Source organism: Gorilla gorilla, chromosome X, assembly GCF_029281585.2.
Source record: "Gorilla gorilla gorilla isolate KB3781 chromosome X, NHGRI_mGorGor1-v2.1_pri, whole genome shotgun sequence".
In the NCBI taxonomy this organism is placed as follows: domain Eukaryota; kingdom Metazoa; phylum Chordata; class Mammalia; order Primates; family Hominidae; genus Gorilla; species Gorilla gorilla.
This window is the reverse complement of record NC_073247.2, coordinates 118,461,708-118,479,449: the sequence shown is the minus strand read 5'-3', so window position 1 is coordinate 118,479,449 and position 17,742 is coordinate 118,461,708. Positions and strand designations below refer to the sequence as shown.

The 17,742-nt window shown below is 38.4% G+C and overlaps 1 protein-coding gene across 2 annotated transcripts in view; it reads right to left on the bottom strand.

Annotated features, from left to right (window-relative positions):
- Positions 1-6,777: 6,777 nt before the first annotated feature.
- The window catches only part of RADX (RPA1 related single stranded DNA binding protein, X-linked), a 68,087-nt gene continuing 57,122 nt past the window's right edge, over positions 6,778-17,742 (bottom strand). For both annotated transcript variants that reach the window (XM_004064652.3, XM_055375787.2), the window contains 2 exons: positions 16,944-17,111; positions 6,778-8,088 (listed from right to left, as the gene is read on the bottom strand). In XM_004064652.3, the coding sequence (XP_004064700.1) occupies positions 7,958-8,088; positions 16,944-17,111 (299 nt within the window). In that variant the 3' untranslated portion in view covers positions 6,778-7,957. The remainder of the gene's footprint in view (positions 8,089-16,943; positions 17,112-17,742) is intronic.

Below are 17,742 nucleotides of genomic sequence, written 5' to 3'. Positions count from 1 at the left end.
TGAATTGACCCCTTTATCATTATGTGATGATCTCTGTCTCTTCTTACAATTTTTGTCTTGAAATATATTTTGTCTAATGTAAGGATAGCTACTCCTGCTCTTTTTTGGGTTTCCTTTGGCAGGGAATATATTTTTCTATCCCTTTATTTTCAGTCTATATGTGTCTTTAGAGGTAAAGTGTGTTTTTCATAGATAGCAGATAGTCGGGTCTTGTTTTTTGTTTCATCCATTCAGCCATTGTCTATCTCTTGATGGGAAAGTTCAGTTCATTTATATTCAGTCTTATTATTGATAATTAAGGGCTTACTCTTGACACTTAGTTATTTGTTTTCTGGTTGTTTTGTGGTCTTCTCTTCCTTCTTTCCTTCATTGCTGTGTTCCCTTTAGTAAAGGTGATTTTCTCTGGTGTTATGATTTCTTGATTTTTATTTTTTGTGTACTTGTTGTAGGTTTTTTAATTTGAGGTTGCCACGAGGCTTGCAAATGATATTTTATAACTGATTATTTTAAACTGATAACTACTTAACACTGATTGCATAAATAAACAAACAAGCAAAGAGAAAACTGATAAAACTCTATAACTTCATCCTCCCATGTTTTAACTTTTTGTTTTTTCTATTTATATTTTATTATACTATCTATTTCTTGAAAAGTTGTTGTAGTTTTTATTTTTGGTAGGTTCATCTCTTAGTCTTTCTACTCAAGATATATGTGGTTTAGATACCACAAATACAGTGTTATAATATTTTGTGTTTTTCTGTGTACTTACTATTACCAGTGAGTTTTGTCTCTTCAGATGATTTCTTATGACTCATTAACATCCTTTTCTTTTGGATTGAAGAACTCCCTGTAGCATTTTTCATAGGACAGGTCTGGTGTCAATGAAGTCCCTCAGCTTCTGTTTGTTTGGGAAAGTCTTTATTTCTCCTTCATGTTTTAAGAATATTTTATCTGGATAGTCTATTCTAGGATGAAAGTTTCTTTCCTTCAATACTTTAAATGTCATGCTACTCTCTCCTGGCCTGTAAGGTTTCCACTGAAAAGTTTGCTGCCAGGCATATTGGAGCTCCTTGGTATGTTAGTTGTTTATTTTCTCTTACTGCTTGTAGGATCCTTTCTTTATCCTTGACCTTTGGAAATGTATTACTTAATGCGTTGAGGTAATCTTCTTTGGGTTAAATCTGGTTGGTGTTCTAAAACTTTCTTGTACTTATATATTCCTATCTTTCTCTAGGTTTGGGAAGTTCTCTATTATTATTTCTTTGAATAAACTTTCTACCCTGATCTCTCTACTTCCTTTTTAAGACCTATAACTCTTAGATTTGCCCTTCTGAGGCTATTTTCTAGATTTTGCAGGTGTGTTTCACTCTTTTTTATTCTTTTTTTCTTTTATCTTCTCTTTGTATTTTCATATAGGCTGTCTTCAAGCTCACTAATTCTTTCTTCTGCTTGATCTTTTTGTTGTTGTTGAGAGACTCTGATGCATCCTTCAGTATGTCATTTGCATTTTTCAGCTCCAGAATTTCAGCTTCTTTTAAAATTATTTCGATCTCTTTGTTAAATTTATCTGATAGGATTCTGAAATCCTTCTCCATGTTACTTTGAATTTCTTTGAGCTTCCTCAAAACAGCTCATTTGACTTCTTTGCCTGAAATATCACATATCTCTGTCTCTTCAGGATTGGTCACTGGTGCCTTGTTTAGTTCATTTGGTGAGGTAATGTTTGCTTGGATGGTGTTGATGCTTGTGGACTTTGGAAATTGAAGGGATAGGTACTTATTGCAGTCTTTACTGTCTGGGCTTGTTTGTATGCATCCTGCTTAAGGAAGCTTGCCAAGTCTTTAAAGGGACTTAGGTATTGTGGTGTAAGTCTTTGGTCCCTGCAGCCATATCTTCATTAGGGGGCACTCCAAACCCAGTAATTCTGTGTCTCTTGTAGACACACAGAGTTACCGACTTGGTGGTCTTGGGTAAGATCTAAAAGAATTCCCTGGATTACTAGGCAGAGACTCTTGTTGTCTTCCCTTAATTTCCCCCAAACAAACAGAATCTCTCTCTCTGTGCTGAAATTCCTAGAGCTGAGTGAGGGTTGATACAAGTACCCCTGTTCCCACCACCATTGGAAATGTGCTGGGTCAGATCTGAAGCAAACAGCTCTGGGTTTTGCCCAAGACCCATGGTGACCATTCCTGGCGGCCACCTATGTTTACTCAAGGCCCTACGGCTTTACAATTAATAAGTGGCAAATGCAACCAGACTTATGTCCTTCCCTTCAGGGTGGCAAGTTCCTCACCCAATCCTGGGAGGGTCCAGAGATGCTATCCAGGAGCCAAGGGCTGGGATTGGGACCTTAGGAATCTACCTGGTACTCTATTCTACTGAAGCTGATGTGGTACCCAAGTTGCAAGACCAAATCTTTTTTACCCTTTCCTCCACTTTTCTCAAGTGGAGGAATTTTTTCCTGTGGCCTTCACCACCCCAGGCTGTGGCAAGTACTGCCTGGCTACCGCTGATGTTTAATTGCCAAGGGTTCTTCTGTCTGTCAGCCTGTGGTGAATGCTTCCAGGTCTGGGTCTCTCCCTTAAGGGCACTGGCTCCCCTCTGACCCAGGGAAGGTCCAGAAATACCATCCAGGAGCAAAGGCCTGGTATTAGGAACTCTAGAAGCCTGCTTGGTGCTCTACCCCAATGTGGCTGAGCTGGTGCCCAAGCTGCAAGACAAAGTCCCTTTACTCTTCCCTCTCCTTTCCTCAAGCAGAAAGAGTCTCTCCCTGTAGCCACCACAGCTGGGAATGTGCTGGGTCACACCTGAAGCCAGCATGTCTCTGAGTCTCACCCATGGCCCACAGTGAGTACTGCCTGGCTACCACTGCTGATTATTCAGGACCCAAGGCCTCTTTAGTCAGCAGGTGATAAATCCTGCTAGCACAGTGTCTTTCCCTTCTAGGCAGCAGGTTATCGTCTGGCCCAGGGTGTGTCTAGAAATGTCATCTGGTAGCTGAGACCTGGAATGGAAGCCTCAGCACTCTGCCCAGTGCCTTATCCTACTTTGACTGAACTAGTATCCAAGTTGCAAGACAAAGTCCTCTTTAGTCTCCCCTCTCCTCTCCTTAAGCAGAAGGAAGGAGTCTCTCCTGGAGCTGTAAGCTGCACTGCCTAAGGTTGGGGGAGGGGTGATGCAAGCACTCCCTTGGCTGCCTTAGCCAGTGTCTCACTGCCTGTGAGCCCTGCACAGCACTGTTGCTTGCCCAGGAATTGCAGTCCTTGTGGTGTAGACCGCCTTTCATATATTTAGGACCCCAGAGAACTTCAGCCTGTGGTGGTGGGGCTTGCTGGAACTCAGGTTCCTACCACTGGGATGGAGGATTCCCCCTGGGTAGGGCTGTTCTAAATGCTCCTTCTGTGAGCACTGGCTGAATTCTGCCCTGTGTTGCTTTCTTCTGTGACAGGGCAGCACTGAGTTCCGATGCAAAGTCCCACAATCACTGCACTCTCCCTCCCCCATGCACACAGATTGTCCACACCACGTGGTTGCTGCTGGTGGATGGGTGGTGTAGGCAATTCAAGACTGTCTTTTCTACCCTCTTCAGTGCCTCCTTCCTTAATATGTTAAAACCAGGTACTGTGATCACTTGCCTGATTTTTTGTTCCTATAAAGGTGTTTTTGTGTGGATAGTTGTTCAATTTTGTGTTACTGTTGTGCGTATAATTGGTGGAATCTTCTTTTTGACCATCTTGCTCTGCTTCCGCCTGAAGTACATGACGTTATGGTAACCATCGTCATATATAATGCACATAAGTGCTTTTACATTTTCCTTTTATGGTTTTCAGAGAGTCATAACTTGCAAACACAATTTTAAATTGTTTTTAAAAATTTGCAGTTGAGTAGAATTAGTCCTAAAATAATAAATACCCATCAATACAATTTTCTTTCTTTTTTTTTAACTCAAGATAATTTGCTGGAAGGTGAATGGTCTAAGTGCTTATTCAGTGTTTTTAGTTTGTCTGTGGAACACCTACATTAGGATCCCTTGGAAGCTTACTAAAATGAAGGTTCTTGGGTCCCACCCTCCATCATCTTGAATCAAAATCTGAGGGGAAACCTAGGAACTTGCTTTTTAAATAAGCTCTCCAGGTAATTTCTATGCACTTTCAAGTTTAAGAACTTTAGATCATACAACTTCTACATGATGTATAGTAACTGGATCTAGTTCTGGTTTTGACAAATAAGTTGCTGCCATTTCATTTTAAACTCATTGTGCCTCAACTTCCAATCTATAAATGTTTGATGTTTACATTTACTTTAAGTGGTACTCTGAACATTTATGGAGCATCTCACAACCCAAAACTTTCCACAAGTGCCAACTCTGCAATAACTAGTATCATATCCTCGGGAAAATAAAAATCTCTCTGGGCCCTTTACTTCATTTGCACAATAAACAAGGTTAGACTAGGATTTATCTATAAGGCCTTTTCCAAATGAAACGCACTAGAGCTCTGTGAAAAAGTTGTTTACAAATTACCAATTTCCAATGTTTTCCTTCCCAGCAGCACAATTCATAATAAAGCTGCATTAATAGTACATGAAATTACAGAGCCTAAATAGGAGGTGAGTTTAAAGCATTGTGTGACGCTTGAGCTCTAATAAAACTAACAAATGCTTGAAACAGTACTATATACCAATGATTTGCAGTTATTTGCACATTAAAATCACCTGGGGACCTTTTAGCTACTCCAGTGCCCAGGCCACACCCCAATTAGAGGTGCATCTCAGGCACAGTAATTATGAAGCTTTCTAGGTGATACCAATATGAAGCTAAGTTTTAGAACCACTACTATATATTGCTGCCAAAATTTAACATTACTAGACCTTTTCAACTACTTGTACTTAATATTAAGTACCTGAATGAAAGTACTTATTACATTTAAAAATCTATATTTTAACTGTAACAAAATCTGCATTTTAATGTTACCTTTAAAATTTATATTGAATATATCTACCTCTCTCAATATTATTTGTTACCTAGCTGGTCTCCTTGCTTTCACCTTTGCCTCCTACATTTGTAGAATACAGGTTTAACTTCTGTTCAGATACTCAAAATAATAGTGACTTAAAGAAAATAGAATTTTATTTTTTGTCTCATGTAACAGCCAAAACTGTGGTAAGCAGTGTGCAAAGCTGGTATGGCAGCTCCACAATGACAGGACCTCGGCTCCTAATAGCTGGTTGCTCTGCCATCCCTAGGGTGTTGCTCTTCTCTGCGTGATCCACAATGTCTCATGACTATGCTCACTTTATAGCTAGCAGGAAGTGGAGGGTGGACAGAAATAAAACATTCCCTCTTAACCTTTGAGGGAATGGCTCCAAAATTGTACATATCACATATGCTACATATCACATATGCTCACTCCCTTGGTCAGGACTTGGTCATAGGGCCTACTTAGCTACAAAGGAAGCAGAGCAAGGTATTCTTTATTTTAGGTAGCTTTGTTCCCAGATAAATATTGGGAGATCTATTACTATAGAAGAAGAGAACAGGTATTAGGGTACATCTATTATAGCAGTCTCTGCCAATCTCCTTATAATCCGTTCTCCTTCCAGCAGACAGTGACCATTCTAAAACAGGAATTGAATCATGGCATATACTAGCCACAAATCTTTCAGTGGCTTCCCAGTGCTTTAAAGATACAAACTTCTAAAGTCTTTGCCATAGCCTATAAGACGGCATAGTCTGTAAGAGCTCTTGTCTATTTGCCTGTCTCATCTTGTATCTCACTTTCTGCACTCCAGCCATATCAGTCCTTATTCAATTCTCAAACACACCTTTTGCTGCATGTCCTTTATACCTCAAGTTCACTTCATCAGGAAAAGCTTTCCTAGTGCCCCCCACTTTGTTAAAAAGCTCTAATATAAATCACATGTTTCCATTGACACATTTGTCTCACTTATTTGTGCAATTATTTGGATGTGTTTCTCCTCCATGAGACTTTTAAGTTCCATGAGAATAGGGGCCTTGTTTATTTTTGTTTGTATTGTATTGTGTTCCTAGTGCTAGCCCAGTGCTAGGCATGGAGTGGACACTCGAAGATTTGAATATAAGCTGCAATAATTTAGCTCATTATTTCATGAGCCCCAAGGCATAGAATTTATTGTGTAGTGATCTAATGTACTAATAGAAATTGTATTATTATTTAAACATTTTACTTTTTCTATTTTTTTAGATGCAGGTGTCTTACCATGTTGCCCAGGCTGGTCTCGAGCTCTTAAGCTCAAGCAATCCACTCGTCTTGGCCTCCCAAAGTGCTGGGATTACAGGCGTGAACCACCACACCCAGACTCAAACATTTTACTTTTTGCTCTAATTAGAGTTTAAAGAAATAGACTTTGGAATATAAGCTTGACCTTACCATTAAATTGTCTTTACTAATTTACATTAAGTCATTTAGTCTTTTTCTCTTTCAGTTCTCCATCTACAAAATAGATATTAAAACCTTGTTAGGGGCAACTTCTAGGTCTCAAGCTACTAGAAGTCAGGTACAATAACCTTAGAATAACATCAGAGTTACTTGAGTTCTTTTAGGGATATTGCTTGATTTTCACTGAAAATGTGCATATAATTTTTCAAAAAGCTAATATAGTTCAGATTTGTTTTGACAACAGTCTTTAAACCCATATGGAAGAATCATCTTGGCTCATTTAGTAAGTATATATTTAGGCCAGAAATATGAAGGAAACACATCAAATTCATTCAAAATGAGACAGGAGACCAAAAAGTTATTGCATTTTAACTTCTTTAATAATTCACTCAAAACTGTAACACAAGAGGAATCCACTGTTTAGTTAACATTTACACACAATTATAAAGAATAAAAGACTGAACACATTATGAACAAACTGCAGTATGTCTTTAGGTTCATAGGCTGCTCAACACATTTAAAGCGTATAGCAAATGAAGTCACAGAACTATAGGGCTACAAGGAAATCCCACAAGTTTATAGCTTAACTGGAATCAGATTTATCTTGATACAGAATAATCTATAAACTCATTTAATGGTCATTTTGTCTCATCTAACAAACCACACAGATGTCAACCACCGGGCCTTGCAAATGCAGAGTGGCCATTCACATTTAAAATGAAGTATTATAGACAACCAGAATAAAATCAATTCCCGTATTTACTATTTTCCATTTTCAATATGAGCATTTGAAATGTTAATATGAGATACAATTTCACTATTTAAACTCACATTACATATACTGAAACTACCAATGAGTACAGCAAGAATATAGACATACTGCGGCCTTTGACTTTAACATCAACACACTGGTTAAAATACTGAGAAATTCGAACCACACAAAGTCACAAAATGAAGTGGAAAAACCTTAAGACAATTTAATTTAGCACGCTTATTTTGCAGCTGAGCAAGCTAAGGACCAGGGGCAACTAGACCCTAATAATGTGTACTTTTGAAAATGATACAAACTACCTTGGTTGTAAGAAGTGCAGGTTGAACACTTTAGGAGAACAGTCTTCAAACTGGCAATTCAAAATTTCCCATTATATGTGAATAAAATTGGAAGGATGTTAAATGTCCATGGAAAGTTACTCTTGTAAGTTAGGATGCCTTATACTGAGGCTTTAGAATGAAAGTACACTTCACAAATGGAATAGTGAACATAAATTACTACAAGTCAAGATAATAGTCATACTAGTAAGGTAAGCAAGGTAAATTTCCTTATACACAAAAATTATTTTGATGACCTTTTTCAATAATGAATCTAAAATGAAGTGTTTTAAAAAGCTCCCTAAACACAAAACGAACATAGAACTGCTTAATAACTTTAGAGCTCATGTAATATTCTTGCTGAAAACAGTTACTGAAATTACCAGCAAAATGATGGAATATCTTTAAAGCAGTACACTCGTATAATCTGTAATAATTTCATTTGCTAACTTTTAAGAAGTATTCTCTGGACTATAAATCTTGTGCAAATAGACTTCCACTTTATTATTACCCAAATTACAGATATCCAAGATACCGACGATATGCACTCTATCCAGTTCAGTTGCTGCTTTTATAATATCACCTAAAAGTAAAAAGCAGATGGTAAGTACTGTAAAATAGTTAAATATTTACTTGACTTTAGTATCACATAAGCTGTTAATTTTTTCTTATAATATTAACACTGTGCCCCATCCTCTCCCTCTTCCCTCCAATTTATTACATGCATTTACCAAAATTATATGGCAACTTCTGCAGATAAAGGTGAACATATCAAACAGATACACCAAAACTGCCAAGGCATGAACTGGTATTCAAAAGCCACATTTAGTTTTTGCGTTTTTGTTTTGTTCTTGGTGGAGCAAAATAAATCCAGATATCTTCAAGGTCATTTATAAGGTTCCAAATAAATAGCTTATTGGTATACTTCAAAGGAATGCAAAGATAAAGTTTTCTATTTTGAAATTCAATTATCAATATTTTTGTAAAACTATAAGCCATAAAGCAAAACTGTATTTGCCTTATATATTTTACCGCATAAATATATGTATACATATGTGTATATGTGTAACTGATGCATCTTTTAAAGTGTATTTCCTTTAAAGTGGCTTTATTAATTAAAACTTATCTTTGGATACTCTTGAGAAACTCTGTGAAAAATGTATCAGGTCTCCAGTAAGACAATTCGCTTCTCAGAAAAAAAAAAAAAAAAATGGATCGGTGAGTGACATGGCAGAGTAACGAGTTCCAGGGCCCTGTCCTTCTATAAAGCATCTTATAAGCTGACAAAAACTCTTAGAATCAACTTTTGCAGAACTCCAGAATCTAGCCAAAAACTTAGAGCAACTAGGGAAAAATTAATAAAGAAATAAACTGCTACACGGTGGATAGAGTGTGCTGTGGTATTTTAAATTGCCTGCCTACCACTCCTCACTCCGCAGATAAGGGGCAGTCATGAAGATGGCTGCTTGCACTTCTGGTGCAGGTTGCTAGTACCAAAGGGAGCAATGCAGACCTCATTCTCAAAGATGCGGTCGTGTGTTCTCATCTTTACAGTAGCTCCCTCAAGGAAGATGCAAGGGTTTACTTTTGTTTTACCCAGTTTGGAGCATTCCCACAGCTGGGATGGCTTTTCTGGTGGTGGCATTGCTGAACGCATTTAAAGACAAAAATAGTAGCCAGTGCAGCTGGGCGGGTTATAAAGTTGGGACAAGCAAGAAGCAAACCAAAAAATCCTGGTCAGGGAGAAGCTGAGAAAAGATATATATGGTGGAAAGTGGGCTTTAAAAACTCCTTTGTACAACGGGTAATCAAGAAGGCCACATGCATACCCAGGGCAGACATATGGTCAGAAAAAGGCTGAGAAGACTCTAATCACTCATCTGTGGCTGACCTTCATGCTCTGAGCAAGCAGGAAGTGAAGGCTAAGGCAGAATTGTAAATGGCCTGGCTAAGTGTCGAAGGAGTGCCACCACTCCGGGTCAATTTACAAAAACTGGGAGAATATATTTTTTCTTTTTCATTTCTGGGCTCCAGGTGTTTAAGGAAACTGTCAAAACACTAGCTGACTACTGCTAAGATAATGCATCACAGACTTTAGTGGCTACGCATAAAAATACTTTATTTTCAATATAAGAAAATGAAAACAATTAGAGGTTAAGTAACAAGCAAAGTCACATGGTGATTCTTATCCAGACAAGCTGGCATGAAGGCATATGCTTTTAATCTTTTATGCTAGAGCTACATCTCTACAAAACTGTGCTAAAATATAGTAGTAGATCCAGGTTTTGTGGGACCCCAAGGGTATACTATTTGGGGGCACTTTTTAATGAAAAAATACAAAATACGTAAGAATGCCAAATGGGTTTTAGAAGGGATTTGTGCAAATTTAGGCTACATTAGCGTCACAGTAAATCCATCTCTGCTAGACTTATCAAAAGATCTAATTAATTATTTAAAATTGTGTAAGTTCACTAAATCATAATGATTACAACTGGTAGTACTATATAATTTTCTTTTGCCTTGAGTGGGGTGGACTTTAATCCAGATGCTTTGGAAAGATTTCAAGATCTTGAGATCTGATGCTAACAGATAATTCTAATTGTTATCATATTTTGACTTTTATGAACAATGACTTACTTCTATCCACAACATAAAATATAAATAAGTCTTCTGTTCAGCTGTTCAGGTAATTCTGCCTAGTTGTGTAATGCTTTGAACAAATGACAACTTCTCTATGCCTCGATTTGCTTATCTAGTACCTACATCATAGGGTATTTTGAGGATTAAATACACATAAAGCATTTAGAATGGTAGTTGACACATAGCAAACATTCAATTAAATATTAGCAGTGATAATCTTTACTTAAGGAAACCTATTATGAAATTAGGATAGTATTTATATCATAAAAATTCTTTAAAAAGGACTATAGATTTTACCTAATAAAACGAGCTACTCTTCGGTTCATTTTAAATTGCTAGAATTACAAAAATTATACATTTTTAGGAATCTTACAAATGCATAAGGTAAGTGTGACAAAGGCAACCCTATGTGTTCTCCACTCCATTTCCTCTCTTTGGTCACAGGAAAAAACAGTGTCCTGGCTTCCCTTGTAGCTAGGCTGGGATAATGTAACTTAGTTCTTGCAAATGAGAATGCAAGTAGAAGTAATGTGTCAATTCTGGTCCAGCATAATTAAAAGCCAGCATCTCCTTCATCTTTTTCTTCCTCTGCCTTGACGACCCTAGAAGCCATTTTTTCCTGCTTGGGCAGCAACAAGATGGAAGCAGACTGGATTCGTGAATTGCTGTTGGGAAGAGAGCTGATGACTGATTGCATCAGACTTGAGCAAGAAATAAACTTCTTGAGTTAAAGTGTCTGTGACTTTAGAGTTGCTTTGTAATTGAGCATAGTCCAATAGATATTGTAATACAGTGTGGTATTCCTGTCTCTGAAACTAATAAGGGAAACCTTGATTACCTAGAGAATAAAAAAATTGTTTTCTTAGATGTGTTAAAACATTTCCATATCATGCTGTACTTCCAAAATGATATCCTTGGACTTCAAAGTTAAAGATGACACCAAGTAGGATATCATATCAGTAATCAGTATTCAATAAATGACTTGGGATAAATGGCTATTTGGAAAAAAATATGAAGCTGGATCTCTATCTCACTCTTTTTTTTTTTTTTGAGATGGAGTCTCGTTCTGTTGCCAGGCTGGAGTGCAGTGGTGAGATCTCGGCTCACTGCAACCTCCACCTCCCGGGTTCAAGCGATTCTCCTCCCTCAGCCTCCTGACTAGCTGGGACTACAGGCGTGCACCACCACATCTGGCTAATTTTTGTATTTTTAGTAGAGATGGGGTTTCACCATGTTGGCCAGGATGGTCTCGATCTCTTGACCTCGTGATCCGCCCGCCTCGGCCTCCCAAAGTGCTGGGAGTACAGGCGTGAGCCACCGCGCCTAGCCAAAGATCCCTATCTCATTCTTTACACAAAAATAAATTCCAAATGGATTAAAATTTTAAGTTGTAAAGATGAAGCCATATCAACATCACCCAAATCAAATTCAGAAATGGGCAAAGCATTTGAGTAGATATTTCTCCAAAGAAGACATACGAATGGGCAGCAAGCACATGAAAAGATGCTTAACACATCATTAGTAATCAGGGAAAAACAAATCAAAACCACAATGAGATACCACTTCACATCCATTAGGATCGCTGTTGTTAAAACAACAACAACAACAAAACAAAACAGAAAACAAGTGCTGGTGAAGAAGTGGAGAAACTGGAATCCTCATGCATTGCTGGTGGGAATGTAAAATAGTGCAGCTGCTATGAAAAAGCTTGGCAGTTCCTCAAAAAGTGAAACATAGAATAACCATTTAATCCATAGAATAAGTGGAAATGGATACATACCCAATTCCACTACTGGGTATGTATCCAAAGGAAATGAAATCAAGTTGAGGGATTGGAGGCAGAGCAGGAGGGCGGAATAGAAGGCTCCACCAATTGTCTCCCACCCCTCCCCTGGCAAGGACATTAATTTAACAACTATCTACACACACACACACACACACACACACACACAAAACACCTTCATGTGAATCAAAAGTCGGGTGAGCACTCACAGTACCTGGTTTTAACTTCATATCACTGAAAGAGACACTGAAGAGGTAGAAAAAACACTCCTGAATCACCAATACCACCCCCCACCCCCCTGCAGCCATGGCAGGGTACAGAGAGCATTTCTGTGCCCTGGGGAGAGGGAGATCCAGCAATTGTGAGGCATTGAACTCAGTGCTGCCCTTGTTACAGCAGAAAGCAAAAGTGGACCAAATTCAGCTGATGCCTGCTCATGGATGGAGCATTGAAACCAGCACTAGCTAGAAAGGAATCACTAATCCCAGCAGTCCACAAGCCTCACCACCACGAGCTAAAGTGCTCTGAGGTCCTAAATAAACTGGAAAGGCAGTCTAGGCTACAAGGACTGCAGCTCCTAGGAGAGTCCTAGTGCTGAACTGAACTCAGAGAGAGTGTACCAGGGGCAGTGTGTGTGTTGGGGGTGGGGGGGGAGACACAACCTACTGAAACATCAGCCAGGGTGTCTAAGGAAGTGCTGGCATCACACCTCCCTTAATCCCAGGCTGCACAGCCCATGGCTCCCAAAGAGGCCCCTTCCTTCTGCTTGAGGAGAGGAGAGGGAAGAAATGGGCAAAGCATTTGAATAGATATTTCTCCAAAGAAGACACAGCAAGATAGGGCATAGCAGGATAGGGCACCAGTCAGAGTCGTGAAGACATCGTTTCGGGCCTTAGCTCCCAGATGTTATTTCTAGACACACTCTAGGCCAGGAGGGAACCCAGTGCCTTGAAGGAAAGGATCCAATCCTGGCAGTATTCATCACCTGCTAACTGAAGAGCCCTTGGGCCCTGAATAACCCGCAGTGATACCTCATGTACTATGTCAAGGATCTTGGGTGAGACTCTGAGACTGGCTGGCTTCAGGTAAGACTCAGCACATTCTCAGCTGTGGTGGCTTTGGGGTGAGACTCCATTTACTTGCGAAAAGCAGAGGGAAAAGTAAAGGGGACTTTGTCTTGCATGTTAGATACCAGCGCAGCCACAGGGAGGTAGAGCAACAAGTGGGCACTTGGGGTTCCCGATTCCAGGACTTGGCTCTTAGATGGTATTTCTGGACCTGCCCTGGGCCAGAGGGGAGCCCACTGCCCTGAAGGGTGAGTGCCAGGCCAGGCAGCATTCACCGCAAGCTGACTGAAGAGCCCATAGGTCTTAAGCAAACATTGGTGGAGGTCTGGCAGTGCTCCCCATAGGCCTGTGGTGCTGATAGCCATGGATGAGGTCCCTCCTGCCTTTGGAAAGGGAAGCAAAGAGGGGGAAGGACTGTGTATTGTTTGAAAGCCAGCTCACCTACAGTACAATACAATACCAGGTAGACGTCTAAGATTTTTGACTCTAGTCACTGGCTCCTGGATGGCACGTCTGGACCTGCTTGTGGACTGGAGGAACTAGCTGCACTGAAGGGAAGGTCACAGGCCTGTCTGGCTTTGCCACCGCCTGACTATAGAGCCCTAGGGCATAAGGCGAACATAGGTGGTAGCCAGAGAGTGTGGTTACAGCAGGCCTTGGGCCAGACTCAGAGTGGTGCTGGCTTCAGGTCTGACCCAGTGCAGTCATAGTGGTGGCTACAGGGCAGCTTGTGTCACTCTAGCCTCAGCCTCAAGTGGCTCAGAATAGAGAGAGAGAGAGAGAGAAAGTATCTTTGGGAGAAAGTAAGGGAAGAAAACAAGAGTTTCTTCCTGGTAGTTCAGAGAATTCTCCTGGATCTTGTCCAAGACCATCACTCAGCCATAGCCACAAAAAGGAATGAAAAACAGGCAAATTTCTAGAGACAGAAAGTGGAATAGCTGTTACCCAGGGATTGGGAGAGGGGAGAATGGGGAGTTACTGTTCAATGGGTGCAGAGTTTCTGTTTGGGATGATGAAAACGTTTTGGAAATGAATAGTGGTGATGGTTGCACAACATTGTAAATGTACTTAGTGTCATTGAATAGTACATATAAAATGGTTAAAATAGTAAATTTTGACCTGTATGTTTTATCGCAATAAAAATATATCAGTATATATGGGTGAAGCTCTAAAAGTGCTGGAAAAAGACAGTGAATTCAAAAAAATGTAGTCTTGACCTGAGTGATGCCTGAGTATGACATAAAACCAGCAGCTACAAGATAAAAAGTCTAGTGTATTTGAGTACATATGAGTAAAATTACTTAAACAACCAAAACAAACATCCCATTGAAACAATGTCAAACTGGGTAAAAGTCTTTGTAACACATGATAAAAGGTTAATTTCTTTAATATGCAAAGAGAACTTACAAATTATTAAGAAAAAATAGAGAAAAATGAAAGGTAAAACCAGCATAGAAAGTATATAGAAAGAAAAAGCATATAAATGGCCAGGAAATGTATTAAGATTTTAAAGCTCAGAAATTGATAAATGCAAATCAAAATAATAATATACATTTTTGCTTATCTATCCACCATAGATTAGTAAGACCAATAATATCTAGTTTTTACAAGGGCATGAGTAAAGTGGCACTCTTGCTTTTGGTTCTAGTGTAAATTAGCATAACCATTTTAGAGAACCATTTGACAGTATCTACCAAAGTTACATATCTCTTGTATAAATATGCCTTATGGAATACTATTTAGCCATAAAAAGAATGAAATTATGTCTTTTCCAGGAACATGGGTGGAACTGGAGGTCATTATCTTAAGTGAAACAAGTGTAAAGATTTTATTGACACACACACAACACATAATGGATATTCATGCAGTACTGTTTGTTAATAGCAAAAACATTTAGAAACAATCTAAATGTCTACCAGTAGGAGACTGGTCAAATAAATTTTGGCACATCCACACAGTGGAATACTTTGTAGTTATTAAAAAGAATGAGGTAGCTTTCTATATACTAATATGAAATATGTCAAAGACATACTGTCAAAGGGAAAAAGCTGGATATAGAACCATATGTTTACTAATTCCATTTTTGTGTATTTATTCGAGAAAGAGAGAGAGCAATAGAATACATACTTTCATAAGCAAAAATCATTTCTTAAAGAGTTCAAATAATACTGGTTATCTCCTGAGAATAGGTGAGTGAGTTGGTGGAAAGGGCTGGACCTGGGAAGGCAAGGAGGGGAGCTTTCATTTTTACCTGGTACCTTTGTGTACTATTTGAATTTTTAAATTATTAATGTGTATAGCTTTTGTAATAAAAAAGAAACTACTTTATAAAGAATGTTTGAAAGATGACACTAGTATTATACCATAAGACACTGCATTATATCATTTTGTAACTATTTTTATCTTTCAGTTGAGAATCATGAAAGGAAAGAAAAAGTTTGGAATCGGATCAGGTTTCAAAATCTAGCTTACTCATGCTAGTGAATCTCTCTGATTTTCAGTCTAGTTATCTACAAACAGGGGATAATAAGGTTCACTTTGTGAGATTCTTATTAGGATTAGTTGTACCATATAAAATGCCCAGGCACAGTGCTTGGTACAGAGTTAAATGAACACTATTATTAATATTATTATATTATACATATTATTATTAATGCTATGTCATGAAAAACATGGTATTCCTCTCAAAATGAACCACTTTGTTTGTGATTACCAATTAATTTGTCTTCCCTAGTGATTCTTGTCCTTCACATCTCAAATACTACCTGCGTTGTCAGAAGGGTACCAGGTATATTTCATATGACCATGTTAGTGACTACTGGAAGAATACTGGCACTAGCACCAAGCAGTTAGCTGAGAACACTGAACTGGTATTTTATATAAATAGTAGTGTAGACATACAGCAGAAGACATGTAACATAAGTGGATATTATATGAAACATGAGCATACATGAGTGCACAAATATTTAAGCTGCATGTTAGGGCACTAATTAAGAAATGTGAAATTACTGAAAGTCTAAGGAGCTCCAATGTAGAAAGTAATACGGCAAGTGTACATCATCTCTAAAATGGACTGTGGGAAAAATAAAAAAAAAAAATCATCTCTTATAAAATTAGGTACCCAAGTTCAATTTGCAGCAACTGTTACTGCCCCAAATTACTTTGTCATCAGGCACAGCTCATAAGACTTGTTCAAAAACAACATACACTCAAGAGTTTCATCAGCTTAGAAAGACCCACCACAAAATCCCAAGATAATAAGGCCTTTCTTAAAAGCCATTTTAAATGTAATATCCTGATAAGCTCAATGAAAACTGCTAGAAACTTTACCACATGATTAGGAATTAGAAATAACAGAAAAACGTGAATGGGGTAATTATAATTGGACAGATAATTTTATAGGTACATAGAAACAATTTAGAGTTCAGTATATTATGCAGCAACCTAAACAATTAGCTGGTTGAAGAGTTTCACTATTGGGAATACATATGCTCCTAGCAGTTCTCAAGAAATTTATTGCATAGCACTGGAATAACTAAACATTTATAAGAGAGAATAATTTTACTGTATTATACTATAGAGGTATTGTAATTTCAGGCAATTACAAGGTGAAAGGACAAATTGTGTCGCCTGAGAAAAAGGAAGAAAAGAGTAGAATTTGTACTGTTCCATGTGCATACCACTTATGTCTGATGAAATAATTATACTTGGAATTGTATTATAAGATAATATTCTTAATGCTTGCCTAGAGTAGAAACAGCTATTCAATTTATTTAAAACACATATTCTCATTTATAAGTCTTGGGGAACATTTACCAAATAACCCTTTAATTAAAACTACACTAAATTTTAAGGCTAAAACTGTTTACATAATAAAATCTTAAGGCTAGGGCTGTTTATAATTACTTTTTTTTTTTCTGAGTGAAAAGAACACTGAGATTGTTTTACCTGCAACCGCTCTTGGACCTGGCAATCGGTCATTTCCAGTTGTGTCCTGTGGATATGCACAGCTGTAATTCATGGAGGTCAACAGTGTGTCTATTTGAGATGTTCGAATATCTTCTGGACAATACATGGGTAGGAATGCAACATCAATTGCTATCTCATGGTTCAGACCTGTTAAAGAAAATTCATACATTATTAAAAGTTCAGTGGGTTAGCATGTGGTGCTGATGCCGAGTTTGCTGGTTTGATCCCAACATGTTCCAGATAGCTTTAGATCTGAAAAAACCTGTGTTTGAAAACTGGAGACTAAACTCCTAGTATTGCAATTTATGAATACATGGTATTTGTTGAAAGAGTAGACACTCCAGTGCAACTTTTCACCACTGCTGGAAATAACAGTTCAAAAGGTTTCCCCTACTGATGGAAGATTGGAATCTTACTATCCAAAGGACAGCATGGTCACATAAATGACATGTAGAGTGTTTCCTTGGTCATTTAGGACAGGTGCTATTCTGGAGCAGGGGAGTTTGGAGATGACTATTCGTTCCCTTATTGCCATCTGGACTCAAGGATATCTGACTAATGCAAGGTCAGGGATGATGTAGTAGCTAGATCTCATCTGTCCTCAAATATACAAGACAAGGTTCGCACACTCACCATCAGGGCCATAAAAGGTTGTGCTAGAAAAAGGGCTAAGAGGGAAGAACTAAAGTGAATCCTGACCTTTGGCTGTCATCTTTTTATGTGGGTCAATGTCAGTTGGGGTAGATAAAAAAGACTTCCTACAGGAAGAAAAGAATTC